The sequence below is a fragment of the Amphiprion ocellaris genome, chromosome 14 (assembly GCF_022539595.1).
Source record: "Amphiprion ocellaris isolate individual 3 ecotype Okinawa chromosome 14, ASM2253959v1, whole genome shotgun sequence".
NCBI lineage: Eukaryota > Metazoa > Chordata > Actinopteri > Pomacentridae > Amphiprion > Amphiprion ocellaris.
Genome location: NC_072779.1, coordinates 15,483,230 through 15,510,391, shown reverse-complemented (window position 1 = coordinate 15,510,391; position 27,162 = coordinate 15,483,230). Strand labels below are relative to the sequence as shown.

General features: G+C 40.2%; 2 protein-coding genes across 12 annotated transcripts in view; one reads left to right on the top strand and one right to left on the bottom strand.

Moving 5' to 3' along the window:
• Positions 1-27: 27 nt before the first annotated feature.
• On the bottom strand, positions 28-7,264 carry nlrc3l1 (NLR family, CARD domain containing 3-like 1). 3 transcript variants are annotated; one of them, XM_023283994.3, is made up of 7 exons: positions 7,180-7,264; positions 4,398-4,661; positions 3,226-3,327; positions 2,967-3,044; positions 2,757-2,862; positions 2,399-2,639; positions 28-2,289 (listed from the first exon to the last, which is right to left on the bottom strand). In XM_023283994.3, exons 2-7 carry the CDS (start codon positions 4,571-4,573, stop codon positions 716-718), a joined length of 2,277 nt encoding a protein of 758 aa, XP_023139762.2. In that variant the 5' UTR covers positions 4,574-4,661; positions 7,180-7,264; the 3' UTR covers positions 28-715. The 3 variants fall into 3 exon arrangements, with proteins under 3 accessions (XP_023139762.2, XP_023139763.2, XP_035810427.2); XM_023283995.3 differs by lacking the exon at positions 7,180-7,264 and adding an exon at positions 5,601-5,740; XM_035954534.2 differs by lacking the exon at positions 7,180-7,264 and having other exon boundaries at positions 4,398-5,564.
• The window catches only part of LOC111577633 (connector enhancer of kinase suppressor of ras 2-like), a 38,472-nt gene continuing 17,200 nt past the window's right edge, over positions 5,891-27,162 (top strand). For 2 of the 9 annotated variants that reach the window (XM_035954531.2, XM_023283988.3), the window contains exons 1-6: positions 12,928-13,073; positions 19,309-19,472; positions 21,409-21,611; positions 22,631-22,718; positions 24,123-24,164; positions 24,261-24,380. In XM_035954531.2, coding sequence (XP_035810424.1) covers positions 12,956-13,073; positions 19,309-19,472; positions 21,409-21,611; positions 22,631-22,718; positions 24,123-24,164; positions 24,261-24,380 — 735 coding nt within the window. In that variant the 5' untranslated portion in view covers positions 12,928-12,955. Of the gene's footprint in view, positions 6,031-6,334; positions 6,379-7,655; positions 7,730-12,927; positions 13,074-14,566; positions 15,153-19,308; positions 19,473-21,408; positions 21,612-22,612; positions 22,719-24,122; positions 24,165-24,260; positions 24,381-27,162 lie in introns of those variants that run through there. The other 7 variants (XM_023283987.3, XM_055017078.1, XM_023283990.3 and 4 more) reach the window with 6 other exon arrangements.

The following is a 27,162-nucleotide window of genomic DNA, read 5'->3' as shown; positions in this document are numbered from 1 at the left end:
GCAAAAAATGAGAAACATTAGACGGTGCTATGTTGTCGTGTTTATTGGGATTGATATTGTTTTCTGAAACAGATTTATAAGGAATAATTTATGGTTTTGATACAAAATACAATAGGAGCACATCAGCTTTTGTTTTGATGAGAGAGATCAACACTTGATGTAAACTACAGGATTCAGAGTAAAGACTCCTCAATGTGATCACTGCACTGTGTAACAAAGTGATAAGGGCAGCAGCCAGCAAGCAATTATGAATAACAAATCAAAAAAGTGAAAAAATAATTCTGTTTTGACACATTTTAAATTATGCTATGATTCAGGACACTGATATTTTGTTACAGTGCACCCAAGAAGGCCATTTGAATTCATTTTAAGGTCAGTTCAAGCACAACAGTAGTCACAGGCAACAATAATGTCAAAAGAAGAATCTTTGCGCATGGATGCATAGTATAAAAACAGTGTAAAACTCAACATTAAAAATACGTCCCTTTGTACCACACAACTATTGTACATTTATAATACACACACTAAACCTCACCATCCCCACATATCTGAAAAGATTACACATCTCTGGTACTTTAGTGTAACTGTGGAGCTCTATAGGTGATTATGTTTGACTCTTAAATGCTCAAATTCCCAACAGTGTTTATGTTGATTGAACAGCGATCACGTCCTGTCCTGATGGAGAGGCAATGTGCCAGGATGCCGAGTCTGAGCTTCAAAAGTCCAGCTCCACCAGGCACTGCTGCAAGTTGCTAGTCCTGTTAGGATACTGATTTTCTCTGATCTTCTTCATGATGAGAGCAGTAGCTTCTTCGATAAAATTTGGACACTTCAATGGCGAGGTGTACAAGGATTCAAGAAGGTCCTGATTGGTTTGCGCTGACAATCCAAACAGGAAGCGCAGGACAAAGTCAAATTTGCCATCCTCACACAGCAGGCTTTTTTCCACAGCGCACTTGTACATCTCCATTTCCTTGTGTCCCTTGAACATCGCCTTGAACTTATTTTTCGTTGGCTGCTCAAATATGTTCTTCCCCAGGTTTCTATAGGAGAGAATTGCATAAAGAGCCGTCAGGTACTCCTGCATGGTGGGGTGGAGAAAGCTCACATATTCCTCTTGGTGCAAGACGAAAGGTGCCACGAGGTATTGTGTGCACAGGCCGCTGTTAATCACTGCTTCCCTGTCACTGATGTCAAGATCTGTCCACTGATACTTGGTGATTTTGAACGAGTCTTTTTCCAGCATGTCGAACGCCAGCTTTCCAAGTTTCATAAGAAAGTTTCTTTCCTCTTCTGGGGTTCGATCTGGAGCTCTAAACTTGCGATGCTGACGCATGAGTGTTAGCATCAGCTTTGTGTACATGTAGGTGATGCTCTTGGGCAGCTCTGCCTGAATCCCTTGTTCCCTAAATATTCGCTCGCACTCATCAGCCACTAGTGAGCAGAACAAGGGAAGGTGGCACATGATGCGGAGGGTTTTGTATGAACTGATGTATGCAATAACTCGAGCCGCCTGATCTGCATCCTTTAACCTCTTCTTAAAGTACTCATCCTTTTCAGGGTCAGAGAAACCACGCATTTCTATGCGTTTATGAGATGTATCCCAAGGAATGCAGCCCTTCACTTGTGGACGAGAAGTTACGAGGAATAGTGAGCGGTAGAGCAGCCGCCCTCTCATTAGGTTGACCACTATTTTCTGCAGGGATACGCTGCAGATCTCATCAATAATATAGCTTATGTTATGAAAGTCAAGCTCGCCATTGTACTCGTCTAGACCATCAAAGATGAACAAAATTTTGCAGTCCTCATTGCTAAAATCCTTACGTCTTAATTTTGCTGTTTCTGGGTAGAACGTTTGTATCATGTCCACTATGGAGACTTCTTTGCCCTCAAACTGTTTGATGTCTCTGAACGGCAAGGGAAACAAGAAATCCACGTGTTTGTGTGATCGCTCTTCGACCCAATCAAGTATCAACCTTCTGACCGCCATTGACTTCCCTGATCCTGCCACTCCTGTGAAGAATACTAAGTTTCCATATCTGACATCATCCGATTTAGAAGGAAAAATATCCCTAGTAGTAAGCATCTTAGCTGGTTTGCTGTTGGAGTGCAGCTTTTCTATGGTCAGGACCTCATGTTCAGTATTTGGGCCATTATTACTTGTTGATGTAATGGTGGGACAAACAAAGACATCGTCGAAAGGCCTCTTCTCCCCCTCCATGGCCAAATCCTCAGAAACTTCACCATATATCTTCCTCAGACTCTGGCATAATTCATAGCGTACTTCATCTAAAAAAAGAAAAAGGTGTTCACATAGTAAAGTCTGTGCAAATATATCATTTATTACTTCTGTTAAGATAAAAAAACAAGACATTAAGAGATACTCAAATGCACTTACTTCTAATGCACAAAGTCTCTAGAAGTTCAAGCGCGCTCTTCTGCCCTATCTTTGTCAGGATTGTTCTGGTCAGATGCAAAGACTCTTCAAGGCTGTAACACTCGAGCAGCCGGTCCACCAGGTCCACCATGTCCAAGGTTTGAGGGGGAATGTTAAATGACTGTGGGTAATCCTTCCACAGTATCGACTTGAATTGTAGTAACTGGAAATCTGACAGCTGTTCAAGAGTTTTACAAATAGCCTGTTTCCAAAAGAAGGATCAAATTCAGTGTCACCATTCTCAACAACTGTATTTAATTCTGTGTACATGTTCTATTTCATGAAATTGATAAAGGCAAAAAGGGAAATATAAACTGACCTTAAAAGTGAATGCCACAGTCACAGAGGGATGTTTAATCTTGTTTAGGTTTTCGTTGATTTCAGGTTCGTCAGAAGGGTCTGAGACATCATCTTTGCTTTTAACCCTGGTGAGGCCACAGTGCAAAGATTTCAATACAGTTTAGTGCCAATCCATTAAAGTCGCACATGCTGACATGTAGAAGGGCTACACAACGTGTTTACGTCTTACTTGATAGTTTTCTTTTCACAATCGTCGCTGTCGAAGGAGTAGCAGCTTGAGAAGGAATCTGTTCTCTCCAGTTCGATCCTAAAACCAGAGCGACAAGGAAGATAAAACGACATTCAGCGTACCATAAGATATCGTCACGGTTTTATGTGGATACAGTCAAAGTATATACATAATAACACAAAAGCTGGATTTATTGTGTTCAATGCTTTACTCTACAGACTGATGGAAGCCCCTCTGAATACTCGTTTCTTGTTTGTACCTTGTGGGGGATCTGTCTTCATCTCTCATTTCATCTGAGTTCTCCTCACTTGTCATTGACTTGTAGCTCTGAGCTGGAGACAAGGCCTGGTCCACATAATGCCTGATAAAGAAGAAGCGCAGAATGACACTTTGTTAATTGCTTAGCTGCCACATAACAAGCAACCACAGGCTTCCACAGTACATGCCAGATAAGCAGCTCATTTTAATCTCAGTGCTCTCTCTCTCTCAAGCAGCATAAAAGCCATTATGTTTGGGGTATTAAAAAAATGAGGCTACTTCATGGACAAACATGAAGTTAACCCCTTATTTTGTGCACCTATTTGTCCATTTATTTTTCATTTTCAATTTGAAACAATTCTGCTTAAACTAAGAACACATACAATACTGTTCAAAAGTTTGGGGTCACTCAGGCAGTTTCATGTTTCCATGAACATTCACACTTTTATTCATGTGCTAACATAATTGCACAAGGGTTTTCTAATCATTGATTAGCCTTTCAACACCATTAGCTAACACAATGTAGCATTAGAACACAGGAGTGATGGTTGCTGGAAATGTTCCTCTGTACCTCTATGTAGATATTCCTATTTCCTGCTAGAATAGTCATTTACCACATTAACAATGTCTACACTGTATTTCTGATTAATTTAATGTTATCTTCACTCTTTCAAAAATAAGGACATTTCTAAGTGACCCCAAACTTTTGAACGATAAGTGTATTTGCATTTGCATATGAAAGCTTAGACTTCAGTAATTACACTTAGGAGTTCTTCCAGTCAATTTCAGTCAGCAGGTATCCCTATAACTTGCTTTTTATTCTTAAAATCAATTAAATAAAAAGCAAAACCATCAAGATTATGTGGTACATGGAAATAGGAGAAGACAACTTTGAGGTGATGCATTACATTAAAACCAGGTACAGCATTAATATACAATAAGTGTAATTCAATTTTACTACACGTACACTGTAAATTAATATGGAAACAGATTAGATAAGGCGTAAGAATTATGGTTCTTCATTCAGGCCACTAGCGGGGAGTGTTGAGCTGCCACAGCAGCCTTCTTGTTTGATATAAGGCATTAAGTGATGCTCAATTATTTGTACTGTGGTTTAAGAAAATATCGTAAATCTATGGTCTATGAGCAACAAAGAGAAACATCTCCCAGTACCAGTTGGTAGTATCCATTGGATCTGGGCCCAGGTCAAGAGAAGGTCTTCTCTCAGGGATGTAGTAGATGTCATCTTCATTTGGCTCAGGCGAATGGGTCATTGCTCTGCCAGACACTGCTTCCCCAATGGAAGAGCTGCCTGACGGCGTGACCATCGCCTCGTCAGTGTCATCCATTATTTTATAGAGAGTGTCGGTCAGGCACTAACATTAAAGCACAATCGGTGATCACAAGTCAGACTCTGGGATGCCAACCTGGCTGAAACTGCAAAACAACAAACGGAAAAAAATAAACAGCACATTAGAATCACACATTCAGGTTTGTCCTGTTGGGAGGTTATTCAGTCTGTGTCTGCTAATGATTCTGACACTACATTACCTTGGTCAAAAGAAAATGTCATGCAAGGCAAAAAATTACTTAAAAATTAATTAGAAAGGAAACTAGTAACAATAAATGACATTTTAAAAAATATTCTGACATTGGCTACTACAGAGTAAAACTAAACCCTTAAAACCCTCTTACCCTTAAACTAAATATCTTGTGCCTACATACAAAGTTCAGTTCACTGAATTGCATTCTGTTATCTAAAATTAGAATTACATTCAAATTTGATTACAAGACAGAGCAATTTCTTGTAATGCAATGCACAATAAATTTTTAGTGTTCGATTTTTTGACAGAAACAGAAGAAAATTTAAACTAATTCAGTAAATCACGATCATTATATTGAGTTTTGCAGATTTACAGTAGTGTCATACAAGCTGTGCACTGTTGTGCCATTTTTCTAACCTTTCATGAAATCGTTTAACATATCATACATGCACAACAATATTTTTTACTGTATGCTGTTATAAACTTGGTGCATGAACCTTTTGTGGTTGTATTTGTCTTGCACGCTAGTGCTGGGCAATATGACGATACATATCGTGAGAACGATAGAAAAGTGTCCATCGTGCCATTTCTCTTCTATCGTTTCTAACCTAATTTTATCAATTATTACAGCAAATTTATCATTAAATAGCCTGCGACGATTGTATTAGTGTTTTATTGTCACTATGGATACTCTAAGTTTATATACGTGAAAATAAAGAATAAAAAAGAGATTTTTCGCAAAGAAACTCCGTCTTGTGGTTTTTGCGACATGACGCTGCTTTACGTTCTTTGATTCTCAAGCGGGTTTGCGACATGCTTTACGTTACTTAACTCATGAGTGCTGAGCGATGGACGCGCAACAGGTAGGGGTGGCCCGAATAGCAGTTTCTGGGTTCCGGATATTCGGGGAAACTGGTTCACCCCAAGGTCCAAACTCCAACATACAAGCGGAGCAACGTTGTATGTGCAGTCCAATGCAGCGAAGAGTTCACAGACTTGTACATAGGAGAGACTAAACAACAGATTCACACGCGTATGGCTCAACACAGGAAAGCAGCTCCTCACGACAAGACTCAGCAGTTCATCTACATCTGAAGGAAAAAGGACAATCCATTGAGGAAAAAAGTTTCTCCCCAGAAAGTTTCACCATCGTTAACATCTTGAGTCAGTCCTGACTTGGCAGATTCATATCCTTGGTTGTGTAAACTGTCAGCTCCACCACCATGATTCCTATCGTTGTTGGTGAACACGTCTTGTGTCATGTGAGTCCTGAATCATAACAGTTCGTTTGCCATGTGAGCTGGAGTGAATATAAAACTCTGAAACTCCCCATCAGTTAGTTAGAACCAAAGAAGCGTCTTGGATGAGAGGTGAAACCTACAAAACAAGTCCAGTTGATTTTTGCTGAAGATCCCAGGATTACCATCACGACTGGGAATCTGCACAGACATGACTCCCAATCTGCAGACGCTTGACAGAAAAGGAATATTCCAGCATGATAATAATTAAAAGCAGGCTGCCAAATTACGCAAGAGGAAACGACCTCGCCAAGTATATTGCCTGAGTTCAACATATCTTCAGAAGCTGGTGCAACAGTGGTATCCCCGGTGGTGAGCTGGATTGAGTCTGTCGTCAAAATAGAAGTCGACATACAAAGTAGGAAAAAACTGAAGGATTTGAAACTCAGCAATGGCTTTAGTTGCACTGAGTTCCTATAGTGGCCCCTGTGGTTCTAACATTGTACATCTAAACTGTTACTTTTTAAACAACAGGACAGCAAATATTCCATTGATCATCTTAGAAAGTAGTGAAACTACTGTAAGGGGATACAGTTTGAAATAATTGGATATTTAAGTGATTTTGCACAAAGGTTCTATTCACTTCTGTTGTGTGTTTGTTACTCTTTCTTATCCCTTTACCTGGACCCATTAATAGGTCCTGAAATAACTGTGAGTGGTTACTGGATGAAGTTGCAAGCCTGGGCCTACAGAAAGAAAACCACCTCAACCGCTATAAACTAGTAATAAGCTGCAATAACACTTAGGGCGGTTGAAAGCTAATCTCCGAGGTGAAGTGTGGCCTCCATCATCATGTCGCTGATCCTACTTTTACTCTTCCGCATCGCGTTTTCTTCGTGTTCTGCTAGAGACGGACTGCGTTAGTTTTTCTCACCAATACCAGCCTCTTTACATACTATTAGTAAGTAATGTCTATGGATTTCTACGAAAACTTTCTGATTGAAAGTTAGTTAAATAAGTGGACTTTGATCCTGAAACCCAAGAGCTAACTGTTAACTGCTAACAGAGCGGTTGAATTATTAAAACTATAAAAGTACTTTCGCAACACTCAAATATTATTCATACATATATTTATACTTCTCTAATGGGTGCCACACGTAGACGTAGGCTTACCTTTGTCACTCGCGGATCCCTGAATTTCCTTCTTTATGTTCTTCTTCGTCGTCTTTTTAATTCTTCTTCGTCTGATGGATTTTTGGCAGACTGGACGCAGCAGAGGCGTGCTGCTGCCCCCCATAGGTCATTTACAGAACTCCATTGACACGTTTAAATCCTGAGAAATTCAATTACAGACTTAGTTGCTTCTCGATGAATATTGACTTCAGTGAATGATCTGTGACTCCAGTTTCTGATTGCTCGGCTTACAATCTTTCTATGTGATAGTTTTACATCAGACAGTTTCTGCCTCTCCACACATGAATTTTCCATCAGAGTTCTTGTCAGCTATTGCCAGCCCATGATTCAGTCTCAGCATGGTTTTGGCCACATTGTCCATCTTGCTCATTCTTGCATTTGACATGTATTTCAGTGTTGGCTGAGCTAACAAATGAAAAACTTCCTTTGTTTTCCTTTCTCCCCTCACACCACAGGAACAGCTTTTTCCCAGCTGACCTCATCTGCAGAGCTGGAGACCCCCAGGGACACTTCCTCTCTCCCCCAAACCGTAGGCACTGATTCAATGCATTACATGAACACAGCTTTTCAAATCGTATTAATGTCTCTCTTTGCATACCATAGGTAGCTTACACCAACGCCAATGTAATTTTGCACATTCTCAAGGAAATTATTTGTACATTCCTGCACACTGTAAATATTTCTGTTACTTTTTGTTACTTAGAATACCTTGGATTTGCTAAATGTGCTGTTTATGTGACTTGTAAAATGTGCTTTTTATTTTTTCTTGTAACACTTATTGTCTTTTGACTTCCAGCTCTTGCTTTACTTAAAAATACTAATTACTTTTCTTTTAAAAAGTTGAATGTTTTGCTCCAAAACACCAAGTCAAATTCTTCCAATGAGAAAATCTACCTATTTTTTTTTTTAGCAATATCTGCGTTATTGTTTGCTGCAATGACTTCTTATATTCAATCTTCCCCTGCAGTACTTCCACATCTACTTACTTCAGCACCTTCTTCCTCCCCTGTACATGCTGGAACCCATAAAAAAAAACCTCCATGGACAACCCAGATGCATGATTTACAGTCAAAAATTCTATTATTAAACCTCACATCTCCCACCTTTCAGTGCCATTAGTGCAGCAGAAGAATCTGAGTCTATAATTAACTTTCCTCACACAAGTGCCCACAAGATTGTCAAAAGTAGTGGCCAAGAAGTGAACACTGATACATTCATGATGCCTCTGTAATTATGGAACATTTAATCATATTACAGCTTTATTGTTATTTAGGTTCTTGGAGCCATCAATGTAAATCTGTATGGAATCTGCCCGTTTTTCTTTAAGATTGCTACTTAAAAACTTCCTCTTGATTTACTCTCATATGGAAGAAAAGTCTACATCAGCTTCAGGCAGAGTCATGAGTCATGTTTTGCTCCTCCAACAAATACTTAGCAGGTATTGAAGACTTAAATGCAGTTTCCCCATTTTAATTAAAAGACCATTAATAGGTGCTGTTCTAAAAGCCTCACCTCATATTTTAACTGCTTACGCCTGCACCACATCTAGATGATTTGGAGCGGAGGGAGCTGAGGCCCATATGTCATACTCTCATAATCAATTGCATATCTTATAATTGCCCTGTATATCATCATTAATGTCCCTCGTTCTGCTCCCCAGTCAGTTTCTACCAGACACTGCATGATGTTATTGATTTTCTCACACATTGCAACTATCTTCACTATGCACCCACCACTCTCTCCTTAAACCAGACACCCAGAAATCTGAATCTTTCACCTCTTCCAGTAGACTGTCTCTACTGTCCAGCTGCAGCTGAGGCAAAAACATTACAAGGCTGATTCTGCCACCTACAGGCCTGACGTGTGAAAAATGTGCAGTCTACTAAAACATGATGCGGCTGTTCTAGAGAGAGGAATAACCAGCCGCAGAAGAAGAGATATTTTTAAGGCCATCTGACATATCTCCCTTTTTCATTTGCTTTTGTTTTCTCTTTATTTTTTCTCATTTTTGTATTTTATTTGACTCAATTTATAGCATACTCTATTACAGATACAATTCCTACATCCAAAATGCAGTCACAAAATGCAGATATAATCAATTTAAAGCAAATCAGAATTTATTCTTTTATAATATTATGTTACATCATTAGGCTGTCCTAATTTATATGCAGAATTTTAAAGTTTTATCTGATCTGAAGTGATGTGATTTTCAGTACTTCTAATTTATAACAGGGCATTGGATATTCTGTCATAATATGTATGTAAAACCCTAATTTGTGAGTAACTATGGCTGACAAGCGAACGTGACATAGAAATAGCGCAATATTTTATTTTGAAATGTAGATGTTAAGTCCCAGCTTTCCCCATCGACCATATGCAATAATCAAAACCAATGTCTAAAATCAAATCATCAGCTTCTATCTCACAGCCTAAAACTTTGCACAGCTGACATTCTGAAATGTCACAGAAAAGCTTGGGAGTAAATAATAAACATAGTAAATGTGGCTGAATTGATTTTGGCTGCTGTTGGTTTTTATTGTTCTTGAGTTGTGCATGCTGGATCTCTGTGCATATATCCATCATTTATGTTGGTTAGAAACATAAAATTTCTTCTGTCGTGTGGGTTGAACATCTCCGGTGATGTGACATTTTTATGTCACTAATTGAAATAGAAATGGTGATAAAATTATGCTAAAGTTTTAATCTCTCTAACTATGACTCATTCCAGGACAATCAATTCAAAACTGATTGGCAATAATCTAATCCTTTAAAAAAAGAAATCATTTCTACATGTGTTATGTAACATTTATCTTATAATTAAAGAAACAGCAATTTTTAAGTCTGAAAATAAAGTCAATAAAATACACATACTTTGTTGTATTAATCATAATGAATTGTGAGGCAAAGATTCCCCACAACACAGAGAAGATGCCCCTTTAGAAAATTAAATATTTAGATTTATAATAACAGAGCTGTAGTCTATTGTGATTTAATTACATTGTAAATGCATTTAAGGTTCTTGTGTACATATTATACTGACATTCAAAACACATATTTCAAGAGAAAACAGCTCATTTTAGGGAAGCGCAAGTGGAGTTCTCATTGAATTTACTTTATAATTGTAATGGCTGCCTGTATAGCAGATAATAACTATTCAATCAGTCTTTTCAGTGGTTAATTTTTATCCATTTCATGTCTTATTTGTCGCATTCCTTTACAAGACAAATCTTTTCATCTCCATCTATATCATAACACCACTGTTACATAAGCTTGACACTGAATGTCAAAGCTGTGGGTGTTTGTGTGCTTGGACAGTCATGCTGGAATTTCCTTCTGGCTGTGTATTCGCTGCACAACATGAGTCATATTGGGTTTTTTTTTATTATAAAAAAGCTATTGCAGCTTTAAAGAGCTGTATTCATTCTCTTTGTCAAGTGGCTTCCTGTCTCTGTATTTTATTTATGATTATTGATTATTTTGAATGTCAGCGCTAACAGTGTTGGGTCTTATTGTGCTGCACTGGCCCCAGCTAAATGTTTGTTCCCAGGCAAGGAAATATTTTATTAAATTATCAGTTGCAGACATGCCTTTTCTTGTCGTTGTCACATCTTATTGTTCAATGACTCCCTGGAGAGTTTAGGATGTTAATGCAGCCTATTGATTTGTTATCCTTTTCTTCTGCCACTTTTCTTTATTTCTGCATGTTGTAGAATAATCATGAGTTTTTACTGGATGTCATTTACAAAAAATCGTTAATTCTTGTGAAAAAAACAAACATAAAGTCAATAGATGACAAACGTAAAATGTAAAAGTGTGCACGAACTCATCAGTATATTTATCTTTTGGTGTGACATTCAGTTTTAGTGCAGTATTTGCTGCATAATGATGCCCTCGCAGTGTATGTAGATTTACACCCTGAAGCTGTTTACCAATACAGGAAAAAAAAAGAAGAAAGAAAACAGCCCAGACACATGTCAGCATCCTTGTTTCGTTGGTGACCGTCGTTTCCACTACACTGCGCTTTGTGTGATGGAGGCGTGAGCAGCGACAAAGACAGCAGGAGGAAACAGTGGTGGTATGAGGGGCGCTTAGTGCCCGAGGGGCTGGCAGAGAAGTGGAGGCATCATTGTCAGAATATTTATGGTGTTGAAGGTATTTATTAGCACGTTGTGGTCACATTGTTGCAGTAAATAGAAGGAGAAATGGGTCGTTCTTTTTTCTAGCAGCTCGCCCTCCATTAGTGGTGTCTAACGTGCAAACAGAGTTGATCGTAATGCAACGCTTGCGCCCTGCAGGGCAAACAAACAAACAAACAAACAGGATGATAAAAGAATTCACTGACTGCCACAGTTTAGATTCATGATTGCAGAGTCTTCTGAACATTGCTTGCTTGGTTAATTTATGTCGTCCATGGGTGGAAGGCAGTGAGGGATTCTGTTAATGTCATGACCCCTTTATAGTGGTACACTGATGTCATTTTAGAATGACCAGATCACATCCATTTATTTTATTACTTTAGCTGCAAACAACAGCTGCCCTTGCAAGGTATGTGCAGTTGGGACTACTTCATTATAATATTGCGCCTTAAACTTTGACCATCGCGGCCTGTAGTATGATAACTGTCATCTCTCTGCAGCTTAAGCTTGTTTAAACCTGCACTAGACACCATAACATACACTACTGTTCAAAAGTTTGGGGCCACTTAGAAATGTCCTTATTTTTGAAAGAAAAGCATTTTTTTTCAATGAAGGTAACATTAAATTAATCAGAAATACAATCTAAACATTGTTAATGTGGTAAATGACTATTCTAGCTGGAAACAGCTGATTTTTAATGGAATATCTCCATAGGGGTACAGAGGAACATTTCCAGCAACCATCACTCCTGTGTTCTAATGCTACATTGTGTTAGCTAATTGTATTGAAAGGCTAATTGATGATTAGAAAACCCTTGTGCAATTATGTTAGCGCATGAATAAAAGTGTGAGTTTTCATGGAAAACATGAAATTATCTGCGTGACCCCAAACTTTTGAATGGTAGTGTATGTGATATAACTGGAAAGAGTTGTGGGTCAGAAGGGCCAGAAAAGCATGCTGGCTGGGATACTGCATAATATAGTAGGACATCCTGCTCATGTATTGTGTCATACTAAATCTTTTTCTGGCATACTGTATAGTGGTAGAATGGATGTGGATGAAGGGGTAGTAAGATGAACGCACTCTTTGAGATGATGCACAACCACTAAAACATCGCACACATTTTAATACAGACCACTAGCTATACAACAACTGATTAATTGATGGTCAGTGGATTGGAGGAAAACTAATGAGATGGGCAACTATTATGATACCTGAGGTAATCAGTTTCAAGCAAAAATATAAAATATTTATGGCTCTAGGTGTTATGATCCTGCTCTAGCCTCTGCCCTTCTTCCTCCTTTTCTCTTTTTCCTTCTTTCTCCCATTGTTCCTCATCTGTTTGTTTTGACCTGTCTCTCTCTCTGGCTCCCTCTGTCTGTCATCTCTCCCTCCTGTCTCTCTCTCCCTGCTTCTCCTGCCTGCACTCTGTTTTGCTGATTACTGCAATGAGTGTCACCTGCAGTAATTAGTTCATACCATTCACCTGTTCTCCACCTCACCTCCACCTATTTAAGCGCTGCCCCTTCATTCACTCCCCGCTGGATCATAGATTCACATCCTTTTTTCGATTCTGTTTCTCCCCATCAAGCCTGCCACCTCCGGACTGCTTTAGCCCCATGGACTCTGCTGCTCTCCCCCCTCCTGGATTTCCCCTTCTTGGACTCTATTTGCTCCAACCTGTTCATGAATTTTCCCCAGCCTGTTTCCCCCCTCGGTTCTCAGTTTCCCCATGTCGTGAGTACCCCTACCCAGCTTAATAACCTTCCGTTTTTTGTATTCATAGAGTTAGAGTTTTAGTAGTTGGTTTAGTTCTGTTCCCCAGTTCAGTTCCCCATTAATGTACTTGTTCAGTTGTTTAAATAAATCTCTTTCTGTTATTCTCCTGTCAGCCAGTTCTGTGTGTCTGCGCTTGTGTTCTCCTGCTTCCCCCGTTGTAACACTAGGTTGTCAAATGGTGGAGTTTATTGCTTTTCTTAGTCGCTGGCCAACATTTGTATTGGGTGCACAGATCTCTGTGCTGTTATCAGTTTGGATCACGCTCATAATTATAGTTCAGGTTGGACAAACTGCACCTCAAGTAGGTCAGAAGGTACCTCATCATCCTTTCTGATCATAGATAAACAGAGAGCAGCAATACAGTGACAAGTCCCACCCCTTCCAATATATGATTGATTGGTTGAAAATGAGCAATGGTACGGCAGTAAAATAAATGGCACAGACATGTTGATTAGAAACTTGCTTGTTACAAACATCATCTAAATAAAAATATATTACCCTCAAAATGTAATTAGAAATGTTGTATAGATAGATAGATAGATGCTTTACTTATCCCATTTCTTGCGGAAATTCAAGGCATATATATGAATGTAATTATGTGGAGACTGGGTTAAACGGCTATCTAGAGGAAGTCGATTACACCATTTATCAGCTACTTCAAACACATTCTTGAGCTCCTTCCTCAGCCAGGTTCACCACCATTACATCTTGAGCCATCCGTTACCTTTCTGATCACTGGATGCAGGATCATTTTAGTCAGCTTTGTCCTTCGTTTCGCTTTCTGTGTCTTACCATTTTCTTTGCTATGGACAACAACAACCTCCGATCTATCTACCACACTTTTGAGTTTTGCTGAGGATTTGAATTAGGTAATTTTGCTACTTTGTTTGTGGTCAAATATGCATTTTATTGACAGTGCTCATCTTCCTGGATGAACACAACTATTCCACCAGCCACTATTTTGAAGGAACACCGAAGCCGCATCCTTCACTTAGCCCCGCCTCCAGCTGTGATTGGTTTAAATAAATACCAATACACCAGACTATGTTTTAGTGTTAGGTGGAGCCAGATCAGTATGTTCTACAAAATGAGCTGGCAAAGTGAGACTATCCCTCACCTAGCAGTCTCAATGAGCCTTCAAGAACCATAAAAGAATTTCATTAGCCTTCTACTGAAGCACTTACGGTTATTATTTATTAGCACCCTTTCCTGTGCAGCTGGATGGACAGTAAATCTACTTTGCCAAAACAGTCAACATCATCCTCTTCACGTCGCTACGACTCAGTTTCATCAAATTAATGCCAGAGCTGCACTGAAAATAGCTGCTGACACTCAGCTGAGCTTTACGCAGACTCGATTCTTATTCCGATCCAAATCCTGAATAATCCGGATCCGGTAATTCCCTTTAAGACTCCCACTCTTCCTGAGTGGTGGGTGGCACTGATCGCCCCTCATACACCACACTTCGCACGGTGAGGACTGTGACTCCATGTCTGTGTGAGGGAGGATGCTCAGAGCGAACCCAACCTCTCCAGACACCAGGATGAAGTAACAGTCTGCGCGTTGTTCTCTGCTCTGGATGCAACTGGGATGTATTTTGGAAGCGGGGTCGGGCAGCAGCGACCCACCAGCATCACCGCCACTGAGTCTGACATGAATGACAAGTAAAAGAGCTCCTTTTTTTTTCTTTTTCTTTTTTCTTTTTTTTTTTTCTCCTTGAAGCAGCACAGGAATGTGCACAGGGCTGCGCTCAGGCTCCTCACAGCGACATATTGGACCTTTTGGACCTACCTCGGTTTGTTTGTAAACAGCCAGCAGAGAAGAATTTAAAGAGTCCGCCAATTTATTTTTGATTTATTTCTTTTGTTGCTTTTACCTATTTTATCCTTTTATTTTTTGTGCGTGTGTTGCTATTTTTGAGTGGGAGTTGGTTTGTTGGGAGTGTTTCTCTTTTGTGAAGACAAACTTCTACCATGGCACTGATTATGGAGCCTGTGAGCAAGTGGAGCTCCAGTCAAGTGGTTGACTGGATGAAAGGTAAGATTCATGCGTCAGATTGCCAAATTTCTAACACTTAACTGCCGTGTTGCATTGAACATAGACCTACACAGTAAAAAATGCATTTCAACAGACTGACTCGAGATGCCAAACGGGAACAAAACACCTGCTGAGCCTCGGATTTTCGCCTCATCGCTCTCTGAAGGCTTTTAATTACAGCCTTAAATCATTCGATCGATTTTCTTTCCTTTCTTTTTTTTTTTTTTTTTTTTCTTTTTTTTTTTAACAATCTAGAGACGACTTGTACCTCTCAGGCAGACGTGATCTCTCAGGAGCCTCGCACATTCAAATCGCTCCAAACGGTTTTAAAACCTCTATTGTGTCCTGCGGTGGTCATTGTTAACGCAGGGCTGCCTCGCAGGAGGCTGGGAAACACAGCAGAGGAGCTCCAGTAATTACACCCAAAGATCAGCCCTCTCACTGGATCTGTGCTCGGGAAAATCAAAACAGGAGAAGGTTTAAGTTATCGATCGAGCATCGTGTGTTTGCACGGAGCTGGTGCACTATCGGAGCCATCTGTGCTGAAATGTTGATCCACAGATGCCCCAAGTCGTTAAGAAGTCACAGCTGACTAAGAGGAGCATCATGTGAGACTGGCTTCAGTTTTAAATCCTGATAATGCACCCAAACCTGGGCCCATCATGCAGAGTGTATAAGCTCTGAGGTTAGATTTTTTTTTGCTCGGACACAAGAGCACTTTACTGTGATTTTTCAGAAACATTCATTAGAATAAAAAGATTAAAATCTATGGATATAACTCAGCTTTGTTCTAAATCACTCTTAAGGCTTGTTGTAATTTAAATTGAGCTGTAATTACTAAAGATCTGGAAGTTAAAAATGTATTGTTAGATTTAAATTTGTCACAAGCCTTGGAAGTTGTGTCTCCTTTGAGGAAACGTGTCGACCAATTCACTCTCCACAGATCTCTAAATGCTCCCAAACAGCTGCGGAGGATTTACTGCCACATCCTATCAGGATACTTCCAGGGCACAGATTTTCTCATTAGCTATGCTGCTTTTTTGTGAGTGTCTGTTTGCATTACAAAGTTATTACCGCCAGCAAATGAGATAGAAATGTAAGGGGGAAATGTTAAACCGAGTAGGAGGCTGTTATCTGCGTATTTGTCTTCTGAGACAGTGAGCGTCTCAGTGATGGTGTGTTGTTTTGCAGAGCCACGTGCTCACGTGTCAGGCCACAGCCCTTCACATGAAACATACACATCCATGCATCTTTACTGCTTCAACACACACACACATCGTGCACCATGATAATTCACAGCCTGTGGGTCTTTTCTGCTGGCTCAGACGTATTATGATTGCAAGGATCAGACCTCTCCCAGTATGAGTTGTGTATTACAGATTGTACCTGAATCTGTTGCTGCCCTTTAAACAGGGTGTTCTGGTGGCTGTTGCTGCTCAGTGAGGAGATAAAATGCAAAGTGTGAAGCGTTGTGAGGGATTTACGCAGACAAAGACGACGCAGGGGATGATAAGAAACAGAAACAGAGAGGCCGTAGCAGTTCAAATGAGATCTAAGACGATGTGTAAATAACCTGGTAACAAAGTGAGAAATGCAAGCGGAGATTGGAAACGAGAGAGGACTCTTCAGTGTCCCACATCTGACAAGTGGAGCAGAGATGGTTCTTGTGCCCAGAGCCCCAGTAATGGTAATTTAAAGTGAGGGACAGAGTGGCACTGAGAGAAGCGGTGGAGGAGTGGGGGGTTTCATTCTTGCCTCGCATCCATTCTCCACCCCTCAGGACTGGCAGCGTTTTGTCGTTAGTATTCACAGGTTCCATTATTAGCAAACCGCTCCGTGATGTCACTGGAGGCCAAATAGGAACACCCCCTGACCTTCCCACAGTCCCACTCTCCACCCCCTGTTAGTGTTTTGTGTGAGCTCCATTCCCAGCTGTGACAAAGCCGCTTTAAAGAAGAGATTCTCATCACAAAAGAGAGAAAGAATTCCAGCTTTGACTGAAAATTTGTTCTTGACATACCAAGTGAATAGTATCTGTTCAAACACATATGATGTGTGCGCTGTTGTTTTCTTTTTTTCTCATTGTCTGGGTGTTTTGAGCCACAGACCTAATTCGGGTTTAGCATAATCTCTCCTCTTGACAGTGTTGCATTAAGATAATTCATGTTTTGTGAGTTATATTGGATTTATCTTTGCGCTCTTTCTCTGCACACACACACACACACTGACTCCCCTGTTCTGTGACACACACACCGACAGTGATCAATGACAAGTCACATTAACACATATCTATTATAACAAAGCTAACGGCCTTGAATGGCTCTCCTTCTTTACATTACCAGTGGATTATCTGGAATGGAGATCAGGATGTATCAGCGCTGTGCTTTTAATTTCTCCTCAGCATGCCTGATAATCTGAGCTGTACATGAAATAGACAGGAAAATTTGATGTCGCAGAGATTACTCGGTGCTATCAGTGAATTATGCTCCATCTAGAAGGGATTTCTATTACACGTTGCTCCTTTGAATAGAGGGCAAAAGCAAAATATGGAAGTTTTAAAGGGGAACCACCAAACTTTGACAGCTAGCCTCATTTTTTTGTGCCACTCTTTAATGTAACTCTCCCATTTTAATTATAATAACAGCCCATTTGTACAGAGCCCATTAAAATAGCACCATATGCTGCTTTACAGTGTCATTTAAATGTAAAACCCTTTGGGAGTTTTTAAAAATTATGCTAATGAAGTCCACAGATAGTTACTTTAGCTTGATGTCTCATGCTACTATTTGGTTCCCGTCTTTTTTGGAAAGTATCCTGCCCTCCCTGCACTGATTTCTTTGTTTCATCTCGCGGTTTGGGGAGAATCCCTGCCAAAAAAACTGCTTTGTGGTTTCCATGGCAACGTGGGGAATACTTCATTGACATAATGAGTCTCAATTAACTTGGTAAAGAGGCTGATTAGTTAAGCTCTTAAATGTTATGCAAAACCATGAAACTCCCTATGTTTCCCCTCCACCGTTTAGCTGCCAGCTCGACCCGATGTGAATACTTGATCAGGTTCAGCACTGAGTCACATGCGGATGATCGGTTCAGAGACAAGATGAGGAGAGAGTTGTCAGTGCGTGAGAGAGAGAAATAAGCCCAGAGACGATGGAAAGAGGCCGGGGGTATAGAAAAAGCCACACAAAAGCTGCCCTTTCTGTCTCTAGTGGCAAAAGGATATCCAGCTAGCTTGCCGAGCCCCTTGTGTTGACATTCACTCGTGCTATGTACGTAGATAAAATATTAGTTTTTCACCTTATTAATGCATTTGCTTGATGTGAAAGTGAATAAAACTAAAGTAAACAAATTTCTAGACTCAAGAAAGCCTGATGCGGAAATTGTCAAATCAGATTTTATGTACAGAACTCGGTGTAAGATGATCCAACGTGTGTGATTTCAACTTCTTCACATCATTAGGGCAGAGTACAGCTATTGAAAATGCAGTGTCCCTGAAGTAAACACTACCATGTAATTTTTGTTGACTTCTGTGTCAAAGAGGGTTTAATTCAAGTCTGAATGGGATTTTCAGAGGGATTTTTGTTGTGATGCCGCCGTCTTTAGTAAAACTTACACATTTTATGTGTTTCCCCTGTGAGTATACTTTATTAATGTGTTAGTTTACACAGTTTTTAGTCATAAATTTCAGAATATAAGGCGTAAAAAGATACAGATAGAAGCTGCGGGATCGGTTCGCTTTAGTCTGTTGCGCTCCATTAACAGGCTCTCCTAAAAACTTCACACCTGCTGCAGCGGTGAAATATGTAAAACAAGCTGAGCACACATACATCACACATTTTTAGTCGAGAGCTTTTTTTTTCTAGTTTAAAGCTGGAAAAAAAAATGCAGCTAAGGGCTGTTGACAAGGGGGGATGTGTCAGATTTCTTGCCTGACACAGACTGTTTCACACTTGAACACAACAAAATACCACCTGTGCTCACACGTTATAGATTTGCAGCACATATTCTGGCAAAGAAAGCGATCGTTAGTATGCCGTTAGAGCATATTATGCAAACAGAGGTTTCACGAGAAAAATCCGACACCGTCTGCAAACTAAACGGCCAAGTTGTCGAGCTGCACTGAAAGTTTCCCTGTTGTCCTGTGTGCTTCCCTCAGGCCTGGACGACTGCCTGCAGCAGTACATCAAAACCTTCGAGAAGGAGAAAGTAGGGGGCGACCAGCTGCTGCGTATCACCCACCAGGAGCTGGAGGATTTGGGAGTGTCCAGAATTGGACACCAGGAGCTCATCCTGGAGGCTGTGGACTTACTCTGTGCTCTGGTGAGTCCAAGCTTCCCACGCCGTCTTCCCACTACTCTGTACTGTCACTTCAAAGAGTCATGGACCGCTGCTGTCGCATGAAGTTTCCACAGAACATTTGGTGCCTCCACAGCTAATAATTTCAGAAGTCGGTGGATGAATCAAGTCAGAAAGTAAATTGATTGTGATGTGTCGGCTGTATTTTTGCATAAAGTTGTCAAACATAAGCCTGGTAATGTAACTGAATAACATAGTGTGGACAGGTTTGCTTTAGGCCTCAGTGTTTAAACATCACAGCAAATCTACCACACTTTGTAATCTGGCCAAAAACATCCTCTACAGGCAAATCTTACAACCGTCATTAGAGCTGACACGGATTACAGCCTCATCTTGGAGTGATTTCTGCTCTTAGTCTCAGAGATACAAGTTTTGTGCGTGTCAGCATGATAGACTGCTGTTTTGCTGATTTGGCTAATGTGCTGCCGATGGTATTTATTTGGCTTCTAACACTGACTCTACATGTTTGTGCAGTGACCTGTGTTAGCTTCTGATTCAGAGCACAACAATATATCCCCAGTGTGACACTCAGCAGCTCCTGATAGAAGAATGTAACACAATTGGCTTAGAAAATCAGTTTGCATTTTGGGGATTGTGAATCTGCTGAAATAAGTTAATATGAAATAAAATCACTGGGAGCAATAAATGCACTGTAAGCCTGGTGATTGTTCTCTTTTTGTGTTGGTTACAGAGCAGAGGCGCAGAAGAGGGAGTATTTTTATTACATGTATTTTTCCCAAGCTGAAATTCTGTCAGTAATAGAGACAGTATCGTATAACATTTATCAAAACCCTGTTGAGCAAACTGAACGCACATTTTCAAAAATGTTATGTTTGCTTTATCTCCCCATGCTCCTTAAAGACTTAAAACCACAGAAAAACACAATTTAGTCAACTAATATTGTGTTTCATTCCTCCAGAGCTGAAGGCGACCTGCTCAAATTACTTGTTTTGTGCGACCAGCGTACCAAAATAAGAAATCCACACATTTGAGAAGCTACAACTAGGCGATATTAGGCATTTCTGCTCAAAAATGTGATCAAATGTCTAATTTCTTGGACATCTAATGTGTTGCATTTAATTGCCAACACCTATTGTGGCCATGCTGTCCATTTCAGAGAGGAGAAACTGGAAGGTAATTTGCTAGTTAAGGGAATATAAATGTAAATCAAGCCCTCTTTTTTTGTATTTGTGTGTTTGCGTGTCATCTACCTGCAGCTGAATCATTTCTCTAATTCCCTTTGTTCTCAGATACCTAATTGACGTAAACATTGACGGAACATTGAAATCCAATTAGCTGCTCTGACACCAAATTCAGTTAGACTGAAGGAATATAAAAGGAGAAGGATGAGTAGTGAGAAGTAGGACAGGAGATGGAGATGTGTTAACCCGACAGATACCGGATGGAGGTTTAGTGGACCGAGGTCACAGTTGCAATCTGAATCTAAAGTCCTCTCATCCTGCATGGCTGCGCAGGGGGGCCCTGCTTCAGCCCCAAAGCTTCTTACGTAACTGGGATTTTGTTTTAAGTCTCTCAGGCACTGCTGTATTAAATATGATTAGTGGCCCTCCTGCTGCGCTCCCCCCTCCCAAGAAACCGTGACATGATGGACGCCCGCAGGCCTGCACGTGCTGCCGGCTGTACGGTTTAATGAGCGCTCAGCTATCCCTCGACATGCAAAGTGACAGCTGGTTTCTCGCACGTCCGTCATATGTGCAGCGTTTCTGTTGTGCAACAAGGTGGGCCGGTCTGCCAGTGGCCCTCTCCCTCACAGAGCAGCATCAAGGCAACAATTGTGTTCAGTTTCCGCGCTGGAGAATATCTTGGAAGGCGTCACAGTCAGAATAAACACTGACAAACTGGTCAAACAGAGCGAATTTACTTTCCTCTCTCCCTCTAGAATTATGGCCTGGAGACTGAGAATCTGAAGACGCTGTCTCATAAGCTCAATGCGTCTGCCAAGAACCTGCAGAACTTCATCACAGGCCGGCGGCGCAGCGGCCACTACGACGGCCGAGCCACCCGCAAGCTGCCCAACGACTTCCTCACCTCTGTGGTGGACCTCATCGCTGCAGCCAAAAGCCTCCTGGCCTGGCTAGACAGGTGAGATTTGCAAAAAGATACGCCTGTAATGAAATTATACAAGTTAAAAGGGACGTGGTAATGTCTGGAAACAGATATAAATACATTCATACATTCAGACGCAAACAGAGCATATTTTAGCCCTCGGGTTAGTCTTAGATAAGCACTTATGACAATGTTAATCGCATTTTCTGTAGTTTTTCACGTTTTATATTCTGGCATTGGTTGGAAATAACCTGCAGCCAATCAAATATCTAAAAAAAATGGCTTCAGAAAGGAATGAGATGCTCTTGCTTTTCTGACATCATGCTCTGGATTATGTGTTTGGGGTGTTCTCTGATTTATTTATTTTTTACCTGAAACAGACCAGTTTTTGCTTTTTTTGTGCATAATGTCTGTGACCAATCAGCTGACAAAAAGAAGATGAGCAAAGGCCTTATATAAGTCGATTTTGACAGGGTGGCCAAAGCGACACTGAGCAAGTCTATTTATATTTGTCGCTTTATCCCTTGCTTCTCTGTGGGATTGTGCCAGTGAGTGTGTGTGTGTGTGTCTGCATGTGTCTGATGAAGTTGGAAGTTCAAAGCTGACAGCATTCGACTGAAATAACAAAGTGATCTGCTGTTTCCTTTACCCATATAGCAGACATCATTTACAGCATTCATCCTAATTAAAATTCAGCTTTCCATGTTTCATTTTGTTTGAGAATGCAAAGTTGTCGATGAAATTCTGTGTGGAAAAAAATGTGGGAATTAAAATAAAACTGTGATTGTTAGACTGAGGACAGCTCACTTTGGCCTTTAGCATTTATTAAATAAAGATGTTGTTGTAAATTATGTGTGGGTGTTATTGTTGCACGAAGCGTTTTTATTTTTTCTCAGAAATCTGATTTTCTTTCAAAACCTCGACAAGGTGGATAAAAATAAAGGCTTGCATGCACGCTGCTGCGTGTTTGGAAATGTTCCCACACATTTACCAATGATTTAGTCTCGAAGGAAGAATGATCTAATGGTTCATTCCAGGTGCTCCTTCTTTTTCAGATCTCCATTTGCTGCAGTGGCTGATTACTCGGTGACGAGGAACAATGTGATCCAGCTGTGTCTTGAACTCACCACAATTGTACAACAGGTAAGTAAATTCTGTAATATTGTATCAAAATATAGCGCTAAAAGGCCATCCATCAGATAAGAGCCACCTGACCCACATTAGAGGATTATTGTGATGTTTTCACATATATGCACTTTTAGAAACATCTGTACAGGACACATACACTGATCAACCACAGCATTAAAAACTGCATGTAGGACCCCATTTGTGTTGCCAAAGCAGCTCTGACTCACTGGGACTTGGACACAGGTCCTCCGGGGGCGTCCATGGATGCTGAGTCACATTGAGATCTGTGGAGTTTTGAAGCCGGGTTGACACCTTGGGCTCTTTGTCGTGTTCCTTGAGGTTTTACTGAGCAGTTCTGCAGTGTTGTTCTGCTGAGTGGGGCTGCTGTTGTTTGGAAGCGCTGTTGCCATGGGGGTGTGTGCGCGGTCTGCAACCATGTTTACATGGCTGGTGGTAAAGGTCAAAGTAAGAGCCACATGAAGGTTTCCCAGCAGGACGTTGCTTTGTAATCAGATGATCAATGTTATTCACTTCAACTGTCCGTGGTTTTAATATAGTGGCTGATCTGTGTATACAGTAGTGAATGTGCTTGTGCTTTTTAAGATGAATAACTATCAAAAATGCTAGTTTCACTTCTTTGCAGTACATTGTATCTAAAGGTTTGAAAAACAAAAGATAGATGCAACAAAGTGCTGCAGTTAATTCCATACACCTCTGCATATTTATCTACTTAGCTACTTACTGATATGAGAATTAACTTCATTCTGGTCCTGCACAAATTTTCTAGTTTTATAAATTACAGCTGTCAGTGCTCATAAGAAATACTTAAGATGGATTTCATGATTTGGTTTGTGCTTGTCAGATATGCACTCATATGAAGCATCACCTCATTTAGATACATTTTGAATGCATGCATGTAAAAATACTTTCAAAACTGCAGGCACATCAGATCAAATCAAATGTTATCACAGATTAGATTTTAACGTCCTCGCACGCAGGCCCATAAATGGTGACAGTCGGTCCTGTATGACTCTGAAAGATCAGTAAATGATGAGAGGAGTGATTCTTAATGGCTTTCAGCATGGTCTCTATGGAGGATAATGTTCCTGCAGAGTTAAGAGAAAAATTAAAGTGGGAAAAAATTAAAGGTGGGTGTGAAAGAGGGCGAAAGGGAGCGAGTTGAAGGCTGAGAGAGAGGAAGACTGGCAGATAGAAAGAGAGAGAGGCATGCCTCCGCAATGGTGATTCATTTGTTTTGTGTTTGTGCATGCCTGTGTGGGAGTGTTGCGGGTTATAGGTGCCAAGCTGCTCGTTTTTTTTTTTTTTTTTTGCTTATATCCACCTACAGCAGAAATGCCAATAATAACTCCATTTTGACAAATTCTCTTGAGGTAACAGTGCTCTCTGAATGTTCCCCAGGACTGCTCTGTGTATGAAACAGAAAACAAGATCCTGCATGTGGTGAGTTTGCTGACTTTATTCCAGTGGACTGTAAGAAAGTGAAGCTATTATGTGCACACTTTGAGACCGTTTTCATCCCAAATGTGTCCTCCCCAGTGTAAAACTCTGTCTGGAGTGTGCGACCACATTATCTCTCTGTCCTCGGATCCCATGGTGTCACAGTCTGCACATTTGGAAGTCGTGCAGCTGGCCAACATAAAATCCACTGAAGGCTTGGTAAGACTATCCCTCACTCACTGGTCGTCCTTCCCAGTATGATACAACAGGATGTTCTGTGTGTTTCTGTTACTGAAGCTCTGTAGCTCAGCCGCAAAATACGACAAAAAATAAAAATGACATGTTGCCTAATGACAGTATTTTCAAGAAATAGCACCAATACTTGGCAATATTGATGTAACAGGAAATGATGGTAGGTAACAATCAGGCTTAAATTAAAGCCAGAAAAAGTTAGTAACTGCACTGAAGTTAATTAGAAGATGGTAATATAGCTCAAAGTGCAGGGTTATGACACTAAAAGCTAATGTAAAAGTTGGTAGTTTCTGAGTAAAATACATTTTAGGCTGGAACTGATTAATTTTACTGTAAAACCTGAATGTCTTCACTTTAATTTGAACCCTAACTGCATAGAAATTTTGTAATAACTGACCCAAACCTTTCCATGCCTTTTAATGAGTGAAGCACATTGATTTCTTTGGAAGAAACGGGCAATTTTAAAATACAATTGAAGACTCGGTAAAGCCATTAAATTTCTGCAGTTACCTTCTGATGACCTGCAAAGTCTGGAATGTGACAATTATTTGAGATGTATTAGCAGTTTTCACATGAATAGCAGAACACAATGAAATTACTGCTAAGAAATTTCACAGTAATTACCTTTTGCGTTGTATTTTTTAATGTAGAGTGACCTTGTTTACTAAAATATAGCAGTAGTTTACATATAACAATTTAAGTACTGAAAAATTCATTGATCTTCCCTCTTGTGGCCTTGTAGCATGTGTTTAATTTAGCAGCCTATAGATTAAAATGTTACACAGGTAATGAACTGATAATAATAGTGACAGCTGACATTTTGAGATGGGTGTTATGTCAATCATCCAGTCACATCCAGAGTTGAAAACTCTATAATAAATGATTCCTACGTGCCCAGTACTCACTACACACCTGCGCATGAGAGAACTTTCAATATATTTTCAATTAAATCTGATTTAATCCACTTAGAATATGAAGATGTCAATTGTTTTCCAGGTTTGATGAAATGAACACAGGAAAACTCTACCAAAAAAACAGTAAAGTACAAAACTACTAATAACGCTGGATGATGGTGAAACCTACTAATGACAAAAATCATAACGGCATGACTCTTCACAGCATATTGTGTCTGATTGAAATAAGGCATGTGCAAATTATCTTGCAGCATGTCTCACTGCAAACACAGTTTATTCAATCACACAGTCACATTACTAACTTTGCCTGATTTGTTTCTTCCAGTTTAGAAACATTCAGAAGTGTAGTTTTATAAATCAATCAACACACAACCACGTAGGGTTTTCGTGTGGCTCCAGCTGAAGCAGGAGGCACCATGTTTTTGGGTTGTGCTTCCATCCAACTCAGAAATCAGGAAATCTCAGAAATGCCGTGAAGGATTTTTTTTTTTCTATCTGGCACAAATGTTCACTCAAATACGAACTAAATAGAATTTGGTGGCAAAATGCCAAAGGTGAACTCACAAAACACACTTTTGGTCTGAACTCAAGATTTTTTTGACTAATTATGCAAACAATTTCACACAAATGTCTAATAAAGTCAAAATGATGAAGTGGTGGCATTTAATATCCAAAAAGTCAAAGGTCAACATCATTTTGACATCAAGAAATTAATGAAATGAAATAGTGATTAACTAATTATAATCAATTATGATAGTTAATGCAATAATGACACTTATCTTTGGTTCCCATCTTTAAGCTGGTGATTGCATAGAAGTTGAAGATATATGTAAAGCATTCACACTTTAGGATTTGCAGTTTCTTTGCAGCAACGTCTAGAACCTCAGTCAGCATGTTACTCACTGGGAAAAAGCACTCAGCTCCTTTTATTAAATTCCTTCTAAGCTTTCATGACGTGTATTCCATGGACAGACATGAATGCAAACTGCATTGTAACTGACTGGCGGAGATGTCTGACCGCGAGGCTGTAATTCTAGTTGAGCCATGAAGTCACCAGGTGCACCAGATATTTCCTTACAGGGTCAGTTGACCCATATTAGAAAAGCACATTTACCTGAGAGGTATGCAGATAGTTTTGGTGCAACGTGATTCTTCTAAATTAAAATTCATCTCAGGTGCCTCAGGCACTGAGAAATTGCATTATTAAATCAACCTTTATTTAACCAGGTAGGTCAATTGAGAACCAGTTCTCATTTACAATTACAACCTTATAGAAGGAGTGTCCCTGTTACAAGAGGTTTAATCTGTTCATTCATCATCCAGAGTATCCAATATGACACAACTGACACTTCAAACATCAGCTGTAGTGTAGTTTTTAATTTAAAAAGAGTAGGAACATTTAGGTAGACCATAAACACTGTGTGCTGTTGTACTGTCTAGTGTCTTATGGAGCTCAGTGTAGCTGTCCCAGAACTAGGTTTTGCTGAGCTGGTGGGCATGTGAGTCATCTGATAATACGCAACATGAAAACGGCATGTTAGGCTTGTGGAAATGAGTGAAATACAAACAGCTAATATATGACAATTGGGGTGCAACAACCGATGAATGTGTTTTAAGAAAACTGTGGTGACGTGTTCAGCAGCAGAGGAGGATCTTTACTTCCACTGTACAACCATCAGCACTTTGTTGGGCTCCATCTTCCCGCTGACCTACACTCAGGCACAAGATCCCTGCTCGGGGCCACGGTTAGAGCCCCACCCCCACACAAATGCTAGCATTGGGCATGGAAGTTCTCTCATCCGTTCAGTGAAACCTGAACACAACAGTGGGCCAAG